Below are 17,264 nucleotides of genomic sequence, written 5' to 3' on the forward strand. Positions count from 1 at the left end.
TAAACCTGTCCACCCGCGCAGGCCAAACCACAGGCCTGAACCATAACTATAAACCCTGTAATTATTAACACGACCTCACAAACACAGGCGAGAGATTTTGTTTAAAGGTCGGCCTTTCACTTTTTTGCTGATAAGCATTTCAGTGAAAAAAATATATATTACATTACATTACGGGCGCATCTCAAAGTATTATATATTTATATTTTTATTTTGGGAAAACTGAATCTTTAATTATAGCTGTAATCACCCGCCCGGCTGGAAGATTTTGATTTAAAGAAACCTTTCAATTTGATCAACATGTTGCTTCATTGGAAGTAATGAGCATTCTGGAGCCCCAGGGAGTCCAAACATGAATCTGAGAAACCATTGAGGGAGCTAAAGATTAGGGTGATGGCAAGGAGGCCCTCAAACCCTAAACACTTGGAAATGATTGCAGCAGCAAAAGCAAAAACTTTCTCAACAGTCATAAAAGTCCTCTGCTGGAATGCCAATAAAGCCTTTTATGTAAAACATTGAGAAAGATACACTAATGTAAATAAATAAATAGATCCTGGCACCCCATTAAGAATTCAGTTCTTTCAAACATGCAGGGCTGTCATATTGACTGATAGCTCATTTTTTATCTCTGAAAAAGAAATTGACTTAATTGCACTTTAGCAATTGAAAAATGTTGGTTTACTCACTAAACAAGAAAGTGTTTTGTAACTGAATAGGAAAAAGTTTATCTTGGAAAAAGTTAGGACACCCTTACTCTTCAGTACTTAGTGGGGCTTCCTTTAACTAAAATAGCTCCAGTGAGACCAATTTCTCACTTAAACCTGTAAGATACTTGTGAGGGCTTCTTGCATATATGGCCTGTTTTTAAGTCACCCTGAAGCAACTCTATGAGATGTGGGCTTTGACTGGGCACGAGAATTTTTATTTGTTAGCTTTTAGCCAGCCCTCCATTAATTTATGAAGGATTTATCCATGTGTTTCATGATTTAAGTCATTGTCGTGTTTGCATGGTCCGGTTCTGCATTAGCTCAACCCTTTTACAGTTGAGCTCACCTTTTTTTTCAAGCAACCTTTAATGCACAATGCATTACATTTATAGTGGATTGTATTATGGTGAGTTGGCCTGATACTGCTGCGGCAAGGCAATCTGGAACCACGGCACATCCAACTCCATACTTTAAAGTTGAGCAATAATTTTGTTGCGTTCCATAAATTCACACACGCCTTTGTATTTTATTGAGTGAGCAATGGCTTCTTCCTTGCACAACTCCTATAACCATTAAACGTTTGCGCTCTTTTTCACATTGTGCAGGCATTCACACATCTGTGATGACATTTTATGGGTTTTATTTTTTTAAGAATGTTGTAACATCTTGAACTGTACCCTGAGGGTGACCCGGCCAGACCTGAGCACATATCCCAATGTCTTATCTCCCTCAAAAATGTTGAGTAATTACGTTGTTATAAAGTATATATCTTTATTTGTTATTTGGCTCAAAGTTTTCTATTCCTGAATTTTGCAAATACCCACACAATACTATTCTCTTTAAAATAGAGTAAAAACAAAATGTCCTGCTTCAGGTAAGTGGCCTTTGTCACTATGAATACATTATACAGCTTATTCTTTTGCTTATAAAATACTTAATTCACCAGACTGTGTGTGAAAGTGCTTATTTGTTTTAATTTATTTTTCATATTTATTCATTTACGTTTTTGTTTTCATCCTTAATGTGAATTGTTGTATTTTCCCCAATATGTTATTTTAAATTTGCGCTTGATCAAAGCAAAAAATAACTTTTAAAAGTTGTTCATAAGCTTCAAAAATAAACTAGATCTTTACATTTTGTTTGAACTGCATGTTTATATATAAATACACTACATATCTGTATATAAAAAAAAAAACGTTCGGTGGCTGATGAAATAAGCTAAAATGATCATTGTTTCATGTACCAACTATCTTAAAGCCAAATCTAAGTGACCTCTACATTTCAATAGTTGTAATTTATTTACTAATTTAATAACAGAACCTCTAAGTTTTGGAAGATTCCCTCTATGAACTTAATAATTGTCAGTTCAATAATATTTATGTTGATGTTTAGGCTAAAAATCTAACAAAAAGTCCGGAATTTTGGCCTGAAAGTCACAGATTGAGCCAAACGTATAAATGGGTTCAACTGTCACTAAGTAACAGCTGGTAGTGAACTGTGAGAACATTTCAACATACAGACCCGAGGCTTTTTTCAGTGACTGACAGGATAAAAATGGGATCCTGTCCTGCTCAGCCAATACACTTGCAGCCCTAAGGGCATTCAGTTGGTAAAGGGTTAACATATATCTGAAAAGACAGCCAAGGAGAAGGTTAATTAAACCTGTGGTTAAATCTGTTAGAACATGTGTAGGTTTTCAAAGAACCAAGGAACCAAATGCTTCCCAGAGTTTATTTTTCCCAAGTAAGAGAAATGGTGCTGTTACACAACACATAACAGCAAAACTGATTCTGAATCTTAAGTAAAGTATTTTAAACTACAGTAGCATGCCATGTAGCTCAAACTCAGCATTCGGTCAAATATAAGGCCAACAGGGTAATTTAAATGGACCAAGGACTGAATGAACATAGAAAATCCAACATTACCTTTTGACTAAAATCTGCTCAAAAGAGAAAGGTGGACAGACATCCACAGAAAGTCATTTGTACGTGGATGCAGGGTGGTTGGGTTTATCAAATAGACTTACCAAGCCTAGCTTTCTATCGTTGTTTGGGCTAAATGTGGATCAGACCTATCAAACTAATCTAATTTCAGTTTTCAAGATAATTTTCTTTGCTAAATAAGAACAAGGACTGCACTATTTGCAACAGTAATAAAAACAGTTTTGATATTGAGTGTCTAAAGGGCAGATCGCAGTCAGCTCATCAAACTGTTTATGACCTGTAAAAATACATCTAAGAAAAGAAGTCCGCTGTTATCTATAGCCGTGATTCTGTTCTGGAAAAGGCCACTGGCTGAACTACTGCTGCCAACTCACTGTTCTACCATTGATGATACACATGGCCCTGTCTTTTGGTGTTTAACCCTGTCTCAGAGTACCTGCAGCAAGTTCTCCTTCTCTCCAGTTCTCAATTTGAGTTATAAGACTCAAATTACCCCCATATAAATGAACTGGAAGGGGGGGGGGGGGTGGGAACAACCCAAATGGAGAGTTCCCTGTTAGTTGGTGCCAAACTACCTTTCAAACAAGTTTAAACAGGCTTTGCTTCTCCATTTTAAGCTAGCTGAGAGTTTGCCCAGTCATGTCAGAGGCCAAGTTAAACTCCTTGTCCATAGTTTCCCCAGATTCCCTCAATATTTCAAGCGTCTTCTACCATTAAAACGGCTGCTGTATCAGCTATGCCACACTTGCCAGCTGCTACGGGTAACTTTTCGGTGAATTAAGCTTGTCAGTGATGTTAAATAATAAAAGAAAATCATTCCTGCAGCTTCATCCTTCCCCAAATAGACATTGAAGTTCCTTATGAGGACATAATCTAATAGATAATTATAATGTGGCAAAGCAGGAATAATTATTTTGAATGAATTATGTATATCTAGGTAAATGGTTTACTTTTTTGTCTTTTCTTTTCTTTTCATATCAGAAATTTGAAAAAAAAAAGTCATATTATTATGACGGACTTCAAAATTTCAAACTTAGCCTTAGACTCACTGTTTAGGAATAATCCCAAACATAATCCAGCACAAAACACGATCCTTAACGTATGGGCTGACAGAATCCATGCGCTCTTATTTTATGTCACGTGTAGGCATCCTCTGACTGTGTGTACTATGATCCTCTGTATCGGACCGGTAACATCTGGTGTTAAAGCGCATGTTAATGATTACACAGACCGCTACAGACTTCATCTGTTAACACCTAAGATAAGCTCAGCAGAAATGGATGCTGTTCGTCACACACTTCGTCTGCGGTATAAATTAATCTTAGAGTGAAATTTTTTTTAAAAAACTCAGTTACTAAGGTTCCCAGTGAGGAAAAAAAAAATAACCACAAAGTCGAGTATCTCCCACCGGAAATGTACCGCACATTTTGTCAGCTGGCAGCAACATGTTTAACCCCAATTGATGCAGTGAGCAGCTTTTCAGTCCCTAATCTTATCAAACATGTGAGGAGATATTTAACAATTGATGACAATGTCAGGATTCACTGGGCACAAACTGAGAAAGCCTATTTCAGGAACCTCAAGACACGTTTTTAACACAATTGCTTACGTTAGTTTAATTCAGAATCTTAGTTGTATAAAACCTCACATGATAGTTTGACCTTTTAATTGTTGATTTAAAAAATTGTGGTGAAAAACATAATTACTGTAAAAGGAAAGAGATGTTTTAAAGGAAAATGTAAGTTTATCAAAACAACATGTCAGCAAATGAAAACCTGTCATCAAAGTGTCTGACCTTTTGTTACCACTCTGTGTACATGCTTTCGGATGTGAAAAAATTAGGACACTCCAGTAAAATCAGTTGGTTTGGTTTTATTTGCCATGTATTTAGACAAGTGGAAATTTAATATCAATAGTAACAATTCACATAATATAAAGAAATACTGAAAACTGAACATTCTGAGAACTGTATAAACAATATAGGACATCCTCACATTTAATCTGACATCAGGGGAACATCCTTACTCGGTATTTTGAAGGATGTTTGCCCTCTTTTTAACCTTGGGCATTTGTTTGGCTGTTCAGTCAGGTGTGCTCCTGAATGTAGAGGTAGTAGTGAACACTTATAATCAGCCATTCCCCTGGGTGGAAAATAGTATTCAAGTGGAAGACATTCAAAACAATTAAAAACATGCCCAGGTCTGGCTTTCCAAGTAAGTTCACTCTTAAAAGAGATCAGAAGATTTTTAAAGGCGTCTCCAAAACCCTTAAAATGTCATAACCTACAGCAGACTATTGCAAAGGTTGATACGAAAGTGCATCTCTAAAATCTGAAAGAGACATCACAGGTTTTTCATTCATGAGGGGATGTGGAAGGGAAAACATCATGAAAAGCCAGACTTGTCAAGGCAGAGATAATTTAGGCAAATGATGAGTGGCAACGTGAATTATTTGGACACCAAAACCAGCACAAACACCAACACTTTGGATTTGGCATAAACCCAAAACAGAAGTGCTCATTCGAATGTTATGGACATGGAGGTGTTATGGTTGGGTGATGCTTTGCTCCAGCTGGACCAGGCCGCTCATCATCATGGGCTTTACCCTAAATTCTACTGTGTATCAGAAGAGTTTGAAGGAAATGTGAGACTCTTTGTTAAAAACAAAAAACAACAACAACAAAAAAAACCACGACAGTTCATGCAAACCTGGACCCTCCAACGTGACGGCGATGACCCAAAGCAAACCTAGAAATCCGGTGCACCACTAAATAACCAGTTGTGAAAAAACACAAAATGAAACAGTTCTCTTATCTTTTGACGTCATCCACCCAAAATCAGCTGACAGCTGTGTTGTTGATTAGTTCTCTAAGGGGGATAAAAGACTAAAACGAGCATCAGCTAATGTGATCAAACGGCTTGAACCTGTGTGGGGCACAAAGGGACACATGTTTGCAATAATTCAATTGGAAGTGGAGATAACGTAAACATTCCTGATCATCATTAATCAATGCACTGATTAAACTGAATAGTATTGCCAAACTGGGTGTAGCATTGACGAGAGCAATCAGACTACGGGAATCTTGAGTTCTTAGGGGGTATGAGGTGGAAATTGCTGAAAATCATGTTGAAATGTTTAACATTTTCCTAATTCACAGGATGTTGTATTTCCCATCAAGCATTTATGTCTGCACTCTAAACATTTGAATCCCCAGAAAGCAGTGCAGATATCACCCCCCCCAGCAGAATGCGCAGTAGTTGTTATTCCTTTAAAGCTTATTGCATTAATGTTGAGGACATCAGGTCATCCTTTCACAAAAAAAGGAGAAAGAGCTTGCTGTTGGTCATCTCGGACAGTACACATTGCAAAAAAAAAAAAAAAGAACACTTTATTGGGAACATCTTTTCTCTAATTTTGCAAATAAACCACCCACAATGAGGAGCTTTATCTAGTTAAAACTGATTAGGTAATACAGCAGCAGTGAGTGCCACACAGGACCCAGAATTGAATGTCTCCCTCTAGAGTCACAGCCTTTAAGTGCAGGAGTACAAAACTATACATACTGCAGGTATTTTGTTGTTGTTGCCTGAAATCCAGATATTCATAGCGTCAGTCCACATTTTTAGGCTATATATATGTACTATGCGCCGGTCCACAAATGCTGGTCTGCAAAATGCATGTATTTTCTCAGGGACCATGTGAGTCAGTGGCTTATCTGTAAGATAGTAAAGCAAACATCCAAGATTGATACAAGTTCAGCAGAACTTTCCATAAAGGCCCGCTTGCCTCTACAATCTCCATTAACATGGTCCAATAGGAGTCTTAAGGCTACTTAGCGACATTCAGACTACAGTCATGTGGACTTCTTGGGAGTATTTAAAAGTGAGGAATGCTGTTTAGAGAAAATACCCCAGGAAGAACTTTTTCACAGTGGTGTAGGGAGCTGAGTACGTACAGTAGAATGGGTTCTCTGGAGCTTTAGATTATTGAACTTCCAGCGGACCAAATCCCTTAGTGAAGGGTCTTAGTGGGTCAAGCAGCCTTTCAAGAGGTTTCCTATTCCCGATAAAAACTTGCGCCCTACACAGCTGGCTTAATACTCTCACAGGACTTGGACATGGAAATTTTTGGATTCTGACTCCGGCCCACCCAGGGACCAGTCCGCTCTACCCCACAGAGAGCTCAACCCTTTAACTTTGGCACTGAGCTGAAGACTTGAAGAGGGACACCCCATTTCACTCTCTAAAGGAGGGAAGGAGGTTCTTTCATTCAGGGGGGGGAAAATGGGAGACTATGACGAGGAGACTGCGTTTCTTGGACAAATCGGTCCTTACTTCTGGGTCACTTTCTTCCTCTTGAACACGGTTTTCGTGTCGACCGGATTCAACGGACTGTACATCATCTTTGCAGGAGCAGCTCCGAAGCACCGCTGTCTCATTCCAGACGTCAACCTGACGGAGGAGTGGAGAAATGCCCTCATTCCCTTCACAACGGTGGGTGGCGAAGACGTTCAGAGCCAGTGCAGCCGATACAATCTGGCGGTGGTTAGAAATCTGTCTGATGAGGGTTATATTCCTGGAAGGGATGTAAATCTCACTAATCTTCCGCAAGAAGGGTGTTTAGATGGATGGAACTACAGCACTGATATCTACCAGTCCACAATAGTCACCGAGGTCAGTATGGATGTTGTTTTGTTCTTTCAGTTCAAGTTCTGCTGGTCTCTGTTAGTTTGGATGGCAGTTCCATTTTTTATATATATATCTTTACAGTGGAACCTTGTCTGTGAGAACCAATGGAAAGTGCCATTTGCATCCTCAACCATCTTTGTGGGCTACCTTTTTGGCTCCCTAATCTCAGGACAGCTTTCTGACAGGTATTTCATTCTTAAATACATCTTAATAAATATATATAATTACTTTCAACTCAAAGTTTGTGTATTTATGCATTACGTGAGTCTCTGTGCAGCTCAAACGTGTAATTTTGCCTGAGCAACCTTAACCTAGAAAAATTGTTTATTGCTGTTGCTTTATGTAAATGAAGTTCGGATGAAAGCCTGTAGTAAATGTTGCTGAAGGGTTCTGATCGACTGCTGACGAGGACAACAGCGCCATCTTCTGTTATAGTGATTGCATATTCATCTGATCTTCAGTGCTGAGGCTTCCATCAGTATCCAGCGTTCAGCTCAAATCTAGTTTTTTTCATCTCAGTTTGATCTATAAGTAATTTTCTTTCACTTGGCATTTTGTTGTGTTGCTTGCTGAATGTATTTATATTTTATTAATGTGTTGCCTCTCTATAAGCTAGGAAAGTCGGTCTATTTCAGTAACATTTAAAAGGGGAATGTTCTTCATTTTGCACAGAGTGAAATAGTTCAAGGGTTTATTTCAGTACATTTTGAGTATTATTACAGACAATGTGAACCCAAATCTGTTTCTCAGAAAACTGGAAGATTTAATTTTAATCCAGAAATCTCACTTTGGTCAAAGGTATGCCCATTCACTGTACAGTAAATGAACTCAGGTCTTGGTCGGGGCTCCTTCTTTGCTTAATTACTGCATTAATGCATTGCGGCATGGAGGTGAGCGGCCTGTGGCTCTCCTGTGGTGTGTGGAACCCTGGTTGCTTTATAAGCCGCCTTCAGGTCCTTTGCAGACTCTGGTCTGTCGTCTCTTGTTTTATACTTGACAGCGCTCCATTGTTTCTCTACGAGGTTTAAATCTGGCAAGCTTTTGTTATTATTTAACCCTTATTTAACCAGGTTAGGTCCCGTTGAGATCAAGATCTTATGTACAAGCGTGACCTGGCCGTGACGTCAACAACACGTGGCATCATAACTGCACCAAGTAAAAAAGACAGATCACAAACAATAAAATAAGCAGTCATCCACTGTTCAATCATTTTGTACTCCGGACAGTTAACCTGTTACCAAGTTCAGTCGTGTCTATTAGAACACATGGATTCCTGTTTTCTAAGATTCAATTCATACCATGGTCATTACAGCGCTTTTTGGTAACTTGTTTTTTGGCAGCGTGTGCAGGTGCCAAAACTTACCGGAAAATAAAATCCAACAGGATTCCAGCAGCTCCATAAAGTTTGCCAGCAGAGGGAAGCAGTACGTCCTCTAAAATTTCCTGCTGGAAGGCAGTGCTGTGGATTCGATAAAATACATCTCCAACTTGGATATTTATGCCTCTTCAAACTCCTAACTCTGGGACAATTATTAAAAAAAAAAAAAGGCTAAATTGACTTGCATCTGAAAAGAAGACTTTGTAGCACTGTGCAGCAGTTCAGTCCCTTTTGTTTTTGGCCCAGGCAAGATGCAACGGAGGTCCTGTTTGAAAGTGGCTTTAAACAAGGAATGCAACGGTGATGGGCTGGAAATGTGAGTGTGGGGGAAGCTTGATGCCAGCTGCAGTCCACACCTTTTTCATCTAATCCAAATTCTTAAATGGGTTTTGCTTGACAGTCCAATCAATCCAGCAGTTACCCCTGTTGCTTTTGCACATTGTAGACCTAATTTTTTTTCTTTCACTGAACCTTCCTGTAAAGTGTTTGTTGTTGTTTTGGTTTTTTTTTTAGAAATAAACTGTCCACAGTCATGTCAGCAGGCTTCCCCATGAATGTGTATGGTACAACATGTTATGATTCTGGCCTGTCTGCCTGCTCTGCTCTCCCTGTGAGCAATCAAGTCCAGCTGCTGCAGTGCAATCAGCAGCATGCCTCTCAGCTGCTCGCAAGCAGTTATAAGTCAGCCTGTGGCAGGCAGACAGGGCCAGATAATTGCAAGCCAACAAGCCAGCAGTATCCAGCACCTCACGTACCTGACCAAGGTTTTGACCACGCCATCGCCTCACGGATTTTCCCTTTTTGCCTAGCCCTCGTCGGAATTCTCTGCCTTTTGGACAACGACCCTGTTTCTGCCCCTTGACTTTTGCCTCTTGCCAAGCCCCCTGAATATTAAGCCTGAGTTTGGCTTCCAGGACCTCAAGCCTGCTTCTGTGCTCCATGTCACTATCTGTTAAAGGAGCAGTCTGCTCTGTTAAAACTGCCGACCCCTGCTGAAGGAAGGACGCTGAAAAGTTATCCCTGGTCCTCGGCGGATGCACTCCTGAAGTCCAGAGTTCAGAATAAACTGTTTAAGTCCTACTTCTGTGTTTCTGGCTGAAAATTTTGGGTCTTCTGTCTAGTTCATTACACAACATGGCCATACCGTGACATTTCTGCATTACAAATTCATGTATAATTTCCAGAGAAACCTAATTTTGAATTTTCACTAATAGTAATCGTCAAATTAAAAGAAATAAAATTATGTGTTACATAAATATGTTTGCAATTGAATTATTTAACATACTACTTGAACTAAATCATTGAAAACATTTTCATAAAGATCTACTTTACTGAGACTCACCTGTAAATGGCTTTCTTTTTTTAGGTTTGGAAGAAAGAAAGTTGTTTTCATATCTCTTGGGGCCCAGTCTCTCGCTGTTCTGCTTCAGTCATTCTCTCAGTCTTGGAGAATGTTTTGTGTCATGTTCCTCTTCGTTGGAGCCTCTCAGATCTCCATCTACATTTCTGCATTTGTACTGGGTAAGTGCTATCCCATAGATATGCCCTAAAAACAACCAACAGTAGGCTTAACTAAAACAAAAATAACTAGGACCTTTACGGCTTGTTTATAAATGCAGTTTATGTTTTCCTTTGTCCGATAGGTACAGAGTTGTTGAGCAAAACCATGCGGGTTCTCTTTACGACCCTCGGGGCCTTCCTCTTCTACTGTATCGGCTACATGACGCTTCCCTGGATTGCATATGGCATCAGAGACTGGAGAACTCTGTTAGCGGTTCTGTCCGCAACGTCTGTGATTTACCTTCCCCTGTGGTGGTATGTTAGCCGTACGAATCTCGGATTTCTTAGGTACATATGTGCAAACTTTACAAAAATGACACCTAAAAACTGTTTGCCCAGGTTCATCCCGGAGTCCCCTCGGTGGCTGATCACTCAAGGAAGAGTGACGGAGGCGGAGGTCATTGTGAGAGAAGCTGCACGGAAAAACAAAGTGCAGGCCCCTTCGGTGATCTTTAAAGAATCTGGGGTGAGGTTTATCTTATTATTACTATTTAATTCTGTCAGCTCGGCCCTTCTTATTCTGCTGATTGACAAGAAAACTGTGTTAAGACTATGTGTTTCAGTCACCTCCTCAGGTGACTGCAACTCCAGTCCTAGAGTTCCACTGTCCTGCATCTTTTGGAAGCATCCCTGCCCTGACACACCTCAAAAGGCTACATTACTTCCTTGGCATGTCAACAAGTTTTACAAAGGCCTGGACACTAACCATTATTATGATTCCGGTGTGTTGGAGCAGGGATGCATCCAGAAGTTGCAGGACAGTAGCATGGGTGGACTGTAGTTGCAGACACCTGGGTCTAAATCTGATGCGTCTCAAGGAGCTATTTCCAACATCCACTCTGAACTATGCTCTCACAACAAATAGCATCGCTGATGTACTTTTCACTGGGAAAGATGATTTGGAGGCTTTAAACATTCAGGAAAATGTAACGGCAAATTCAGCTCAAAAGTACTTTGAGTTAGTGATAAGGCTGATTGAATCAATGGAATTGAGTTGATAGCTTATTCAAGTCATCACAGTCGTTTTTGTTATTGATTTATTAATGCATGCTCGTCTAAGTAAAAAAAATGGGTCAACTACTGTCCACCCTATCACGCTGCCCCAGCTCTAAAATGCATTGTAATTAATTCAAAGGTTGTTGTTTTTCTATTACTTTACCAAGTCACGTTTCAGGACCTGTTTACCTGTAATTGCCGGACACTTGAGAATAGGTAAATAATATTAAAAGCGTATTTGTTCGAGATTCTTAGTTTGAATTTATACAGTGTCTTGCAAAAGTGTTCAAACCCACTAAATGTTCTGTCCTTTTATCAAGTTACACCCACAAATGACAATGTATTTTATTGGGTTTTTATGTGATAGACATTACATAATAATACATGATGGTTTTCAAAGCTATTTGAAAGTAAACACTGTAAAGTTTGTCGTGCATACCGTACGTATTCTGCCCCCTTGCTCTAATACCCTTAAATGAAATCCAGTACAACCCAATTGCTTCTGAAGTCACCAAACAAGTACCTAAAATCCACCATAAATTCATCTCAATGTAAATAAAGCTGTGGTGTGTGAAGGCCAGAGGTTTATTTGAGAACATTTGAGAGTAAACAGCATCCTGCTCAACAAGTGATTGCACTGTGCAAGTCAGGGATAAAGTTGTACCAAAGTTTATAGAAAGATTTGGTTATATAAGAAACTCTCTATCTTTGAAGAGTTTAGCAGTTTCACCTATAAGAAGCCTCATTTGCAGTTTCCAGTCATGTAGAGGACCCAGCAAAGGGTCTGGTCAGGTGAGCCCAAAATGGGACTTTTGACCTACATTGAAAAAGGTGTGTGGCAGTGAAATGACTCTGTACACCACGCGGAATGCATAGAGGGAATCTTAAGTAGTGACAAGGAAGCAAGTCAGACCTACAGAAAGATGGATGAAGAGAAATTCAGTCCAAATCCTGAAAGAAAATCAACTGGTGGCTGTAAAACACTTGAGCTTAGATCAAAGCATATGCGTGTTTTAATGTGGCCCCTAGTGAAATTCAAGACCTAAATCCAATCTGAAATCTGAATCAGCACTCGCAGCATTCAACATCCAGTCTGACTGAGCTTGAGCTGTTTTTTTTTCCAAAGAAGATTGAAGAAAATGTATGTCTCCATATGTGAAAGGCTCATGGAGACATATTCCAAAAGAACTGCAACTGTAATTGCAGCACAAAGGAGTTCTACATAGTATTGATTTATAGCATTTTCCAGTGCATAAAATTGCAAAAATAAAAAAAAAGATGCTTGAAATGTCTTTATAAAGAAAAATCTGTGGGTATTATCTCACAACTACAACCATCTTGTGTTTGTGTCGGTCGGACAAACCAAAAAAACCTGCAGGACAAATTACAGATTTTGTGAATTTATCAGAAATGTCATCTTGGTTTTAGGTTGAGGAAATCCCTCCCGGGAAGAAATACACCATGCTCGATGTTCTGAAGTCCAGTAAGCTCAGATGCATCACGCTGATGTGTCTCCTTTTGTGGTGAGCACACGAGTTCTTAATCCAAAAATGAGAAGCCTGACATATGTTGAGATATATATATATATATATATATATATATATATATATATATATATATATATATATATATATATATATATATATGAAATGTCTTTGGCCTTAACCATTTGGAAATTATTTTTATCTTCGACACTGTTATTTGTCTTTTCAGGATGGCGATAAACATCGGGTACTTCGGCTTATCCCTGAACACGTCTAACCTGAGTGGCAACCCTTTCATGAATTGCTTTTTATCAGCTATCACTGAAGTTCCTGCTTATATTGTGTCTACTTGTCTGCTGAGGAAATGTCCTCGAAGGGCAATCCTGTCAACCTTCCTTGTTATCGGAGGAGGGGTTCTCCTGCTCATCCAGTTTATCCCTGACAGTAAGACTCCTTTTTTTTTTTACTTTTTTTGTCAGAATGTACGGAAGACGTCAGTAATAGGAAATAGGAACACATGGGCTGTATGGGGAATTTCAGTATTTGTGGAAATATTTAACCTATGCCCAGTATTAACGTGCTTGCTAAGCAACAGACATTAAAGTGTTATATCCTTTTGATGTTTACGGCATTCTGCTTGTGTTACAAGATATATAATCTCTTAAAAGATAAATCAAGATGAACTGAATATCAATTCTGGGAACTATAATTTTAATTAAAAAAATCCAATTAGCTGTTAAAAAAGAGACGTGTGGTCCCCAAAAAAGGTCTTCTAAATAAGCGCTGTGATTCCAGATTATTAAATTAAGTGCACACTGAGCAATGTTTAGCTTGTAATAGCTGCCTGAGCTGACTGTTTCCAACCCTTCCCACCTATTAAGTTGTGCTGGCATTCCACATGTGTGAGACAAACAGCTTTGTCAGGTAAAATACTTAGACTCTGTCCATGGGAGTTCAAACAGGTTGCTTGAACTGCTGACTGCACAACTCAGAGTTTAGCAGAGGACTAGAAACGTGTCTGTTATGTAATCAGCACACACTCTCTTTTTAAGGTGACTCCAGTTTAAGTAAAAGAAGCAGTGAAATATAACATCTAGGTTCTAAACTTTAAAATGAAGATGTGAAATTTGAAAAATAATGTCTATGCTATTTATAGTAATGTCCTGTCAGGTATGTACCCAGAACCGTAAGGCCATTTCTAATGTGGGACCTACATATAGACAAAACAATAAACCAGCCACTAATTAACAGCTTCTTTCACCTTACCTACCCCCAACCTTATAGCTGTCGGCACTTGCTTTTCAAGATTCTCATTTATTCCTTTTTTTAACTCCATGTTTTACAATGTTTCACAGTAGCACATCAAGCAGCTGGTTATTTCGGATCTTTTGGTCAAAAGATGTTTGTCAAAAGAGAGACACCGACGCTCAAGAGGTTTAAGCTTTCCTGCACTTTTAAATCATCATTTAATCTCAATATTTACTTAAACAAATAAGACTAAAATCTCCGGGTAGAAAAGGCTGCTTATTTTCATCTGACTTTGTAATGATTAATGCTGGTTAACCCGGTATTCAGCCGGACACAGAATTACATTTCTTTTAAAAATGTTTATTGTGAGGGATGAATAGTGGCAGGTGAGGCAGACAAGCAGAACCAGACTTGAACAGATGAGTTATGGCAGATGGTGCAGGCAGGCAGGGATGAGCAGGAGACCAGAGGATGCAGGTAGTGATAGAACAGGCAATGTGGACCGGGGAACCACCAGAACGGGCAGAGCAAGCAGCTGGAACTCACAGGGAAACAGGCAGAACTGCAGCATGCAGATACTGGCAACTTTCTTCAGAGAACTTTTAGCTGAAGAGTCCAGCTGGCTGAGCACACAGGAGGCAGGTCACATCACACTGCATGAGACGAGATGGGATAAGAAGAGACGTTCGGACTGCTAGTCAAAAAAGCTGAGCCAAAGTCCGGTTACCATCAACTTAAGCCTGTTGTTGTTGACACGAATGATGGAGAATATGCGCAAGCAAGCTTCTTTTTGTCATAGATTGCGTTGTTACGAGAACTGCATAAGAGACTAAAAATGTTTTCTCTCTCTCATTCCTCTTTAGCGCTCCATTATGTTGCTGTGGCACTGGAAATGACCGGGAAGTTTGGCTTCACCATGGCCTTCACTATTGTTTACATCTACACCGCTGAGATCTACCCCACTGTACTTAGGAATGTTGGCATGGGAATGTGCTCCTCAGCTGCTCGCATTGGGAGTATTACGGCTCCTTACGTCATCTATTTAGGTACCTAATACCTCTGTTGGCTGCAAAGCAATCAACGGAACAGATATAACACCTCCAACCTGAGTGGCATCTGTCACAGGGCATGTTTAGTCTGAAATGATGCTGTTTTTTAATGTCTAACTTTTGTTCCTTCTTATTTACAGGTACATATAATAAGGCTCTGCCTTACATTTTAATGGGAAGTCTCACCATTGCCTCTTCTGTGGTTAACCTCTTCCTTCCGGAGACATTCAACAAAGATCTCCCTGAAACAGTGGAGCAGATGCAAGAATGCCAGGGGTATTTATTGAATATTTGTTCATTTTTAAGTTTAAGCAAGAACTGCAGCCTTATCCCAATCAGTAGGCTATACCCTGGAATGTCTTTGTCAAATTAGGATTTCCTGTTACATATGACTACAGTATGTTACGAAAAGAATGAATATCTGAAGACACAACGCATAAATAATACATAATATGAAGTTGAGCAATACAATGGACAATATAACATCAATGAAACAATATGAGCAATTGCAGGGGTATATGATAAAAACACATTTTGTAAAAATGTTTCTAGCTTTACTTGAAAATAACCCTGATTTAAAAGGGGGTAAAAGTTGGTCTCCTCTGTCAGGAGGAATGGGCCAAAATTATAGCAAAACTAAAATGAGAGTGAAGGATACCCACATTTGAGTCAAACAGTTTAAAAGAAAATTCTGCAAAATGTTTAAAAAATGTACGTGAAATTGAGAATTTGAAGAACAGTTTTAAAAACGAAAATTAAATTTTTCTATTTTAACTAGAAAATACAAGTAATTTTTTACAGTGAAAAAAATTATTGTGTCTTTTTACAGATTGTGTGTAGATTTGTGATTTAATGAAAGTAGCGCTGTTGGTAAAAAAAAAAATTATACATTGCAGGCTCTGCGGAGGATCCAAAAAGAAGAAATATTTTCAAAATGGAGCATCACCCAAACAGCCAATTTCACAAGGAGAAAAGTCTGAAGTGCAAACACTCAACCTTTAAATTGTTTTTTTTTTATAGTAAGGAAGGATTTGTTTTTTTTCTCCAGGTGTGAATCCATGAAACCATTAACAAGACCAAATGTGGTGTTATTTTTGTTTTGGCTTAGCTGATGTTTATGAATTTAAAACATTTTCTAAAAATGTTAAAAAAAAAAGTAAGTCAATAAATTATTTTTTATCCACTTGCACCATGTGTGTCATCGGTCAACATTTTTTACACAGTTTTTGTCTAATAGCAGCAATTAGAAAATTGTACATTGAAATATTCTCAAAACAAAACTTGACAACTTGTAAAAAAGAAAAAAAAGGGGGGGGTTATTATTGTTATGGCTTTACTGAACGGAAGAAGTTTAAATATTGTTTCATATTTTAGAACATTTTCAAGTCTGTGTCAGAACTATAGCTAAGCTAAAGAGCATATAAATTCTTATCCTAATTTCATCTTTGTGTTTCAAACTACTAGTAGGATTCACTGATTAACTCTTTTTTAAAGCCAATATACTTTAAAAAGAGGTTTGGGTGGTTTATAATTTTGGCAACGACTAAGGTAGCAATGTTTTCTGCCTTTCACGGTGTGATTTTAACTTTTCTACTTTCTTTTTGTTCTTTTTTGTAGATGGCATGATTATTTAAATATAGCTATTATTTATAGACCTTTCCCAAAGTTTCAGACTCAAAACACAATAAGAGTGTATGGCAGAATTCATTGTCCTCTCTGCACTCTCCAAAGGTTTTACATAAACTATAAGTCCTACAGCAATGAGTGACGATTTTCATGAACTAGACAAGTTTACACATTAAATGACATATAAATGATCCATGTAATTCAAAATGTGTGGCTTGTGACACCATGGTAACTGAAAACAGCACCAAAAGTAATGGCACAAGCACTGCATTGGGACCACGTTACAGTCAAGTCGAATAAAGAAAGATAAAGATTAAAAGATTTCCATTTAGACGTGAAGAATAAGGTGTGCTTCTAGCAGTTAAGTGCATTGCTTTGCTCTGCATTCAGTCTGCATCAGAGTTTGTTGAGGTTAAAAAAAACTGTGTGTTTCTTGTCTCCTCCCCCTGTTCAACTCTCTGCACACCAAGGCACACAGTGCGAAAGCCTGCGTCGTTTGTCAATCTGGGTCAGAACTCTGTATCACACAACGCAACTGGCTGTTGTTTTGGCCTCTCAACAAATATATTTACACCCCCACACCACCAC

General features: G+C 38.7%; 1 protein-coding gene across 1 annotated transcript; it reads left to right on the plus strand.

Moving 5' to 3' along the window:
• The first annotated feature begins 6,512 nt into the window (after nucleotides 1–6,512).
• Nucleotides 6,513–16,223, plus strand: slc22a5 (solute carrier family 22 member 5). The gene is made up of 10 exons (XM_036134038.1): nucleotides 6,513–7,320; nucleotides 7,417–7,520; nucleotides 10,080–10,234; nucleotides 10,357–10,528; nucleotides 10,613–10,739; nucleotides 12,698–12,792; nucleotides 12,983–13,197; nucleotides 14,865–15,047; nucleotides 15,191–15,326; nucleotides 15,947–16,223. The coding sequence occupies exons 1-10, from the start codon at nucleotides 6,931–6,933 to the stop codon at nucleotides 16,050–16,052; spliced, it is 1,683 nt and encodes a 560-aa protein (XP_035989931.1). The 5' UTR covers nucleotides 6,513–6,930; the 3' UTR covers nucleotides 16,053–16,223.
• Nucleotides 16,224–17,264: the final 1,041 nt, after the last annotated feature.

This window comes from Fundulus heteroclitus, unplaced genomic scaffold (genome assembly GCF_011125445.2).
Source record: "Fundulus heteroclitus isolate FHET01 unplaced genomic scaffold, MU-UCD_Fhet_4.1 scaffold_72, whole genome shotgun sequence".
In the NCBI taxonomy this organism is placed as follows: Eukaryota; Metazoa; Chordata; class Actinopteri; order Cyprinodontiformes; family Fundulidae; genus Fundulus; species Fundulus heteroclitus.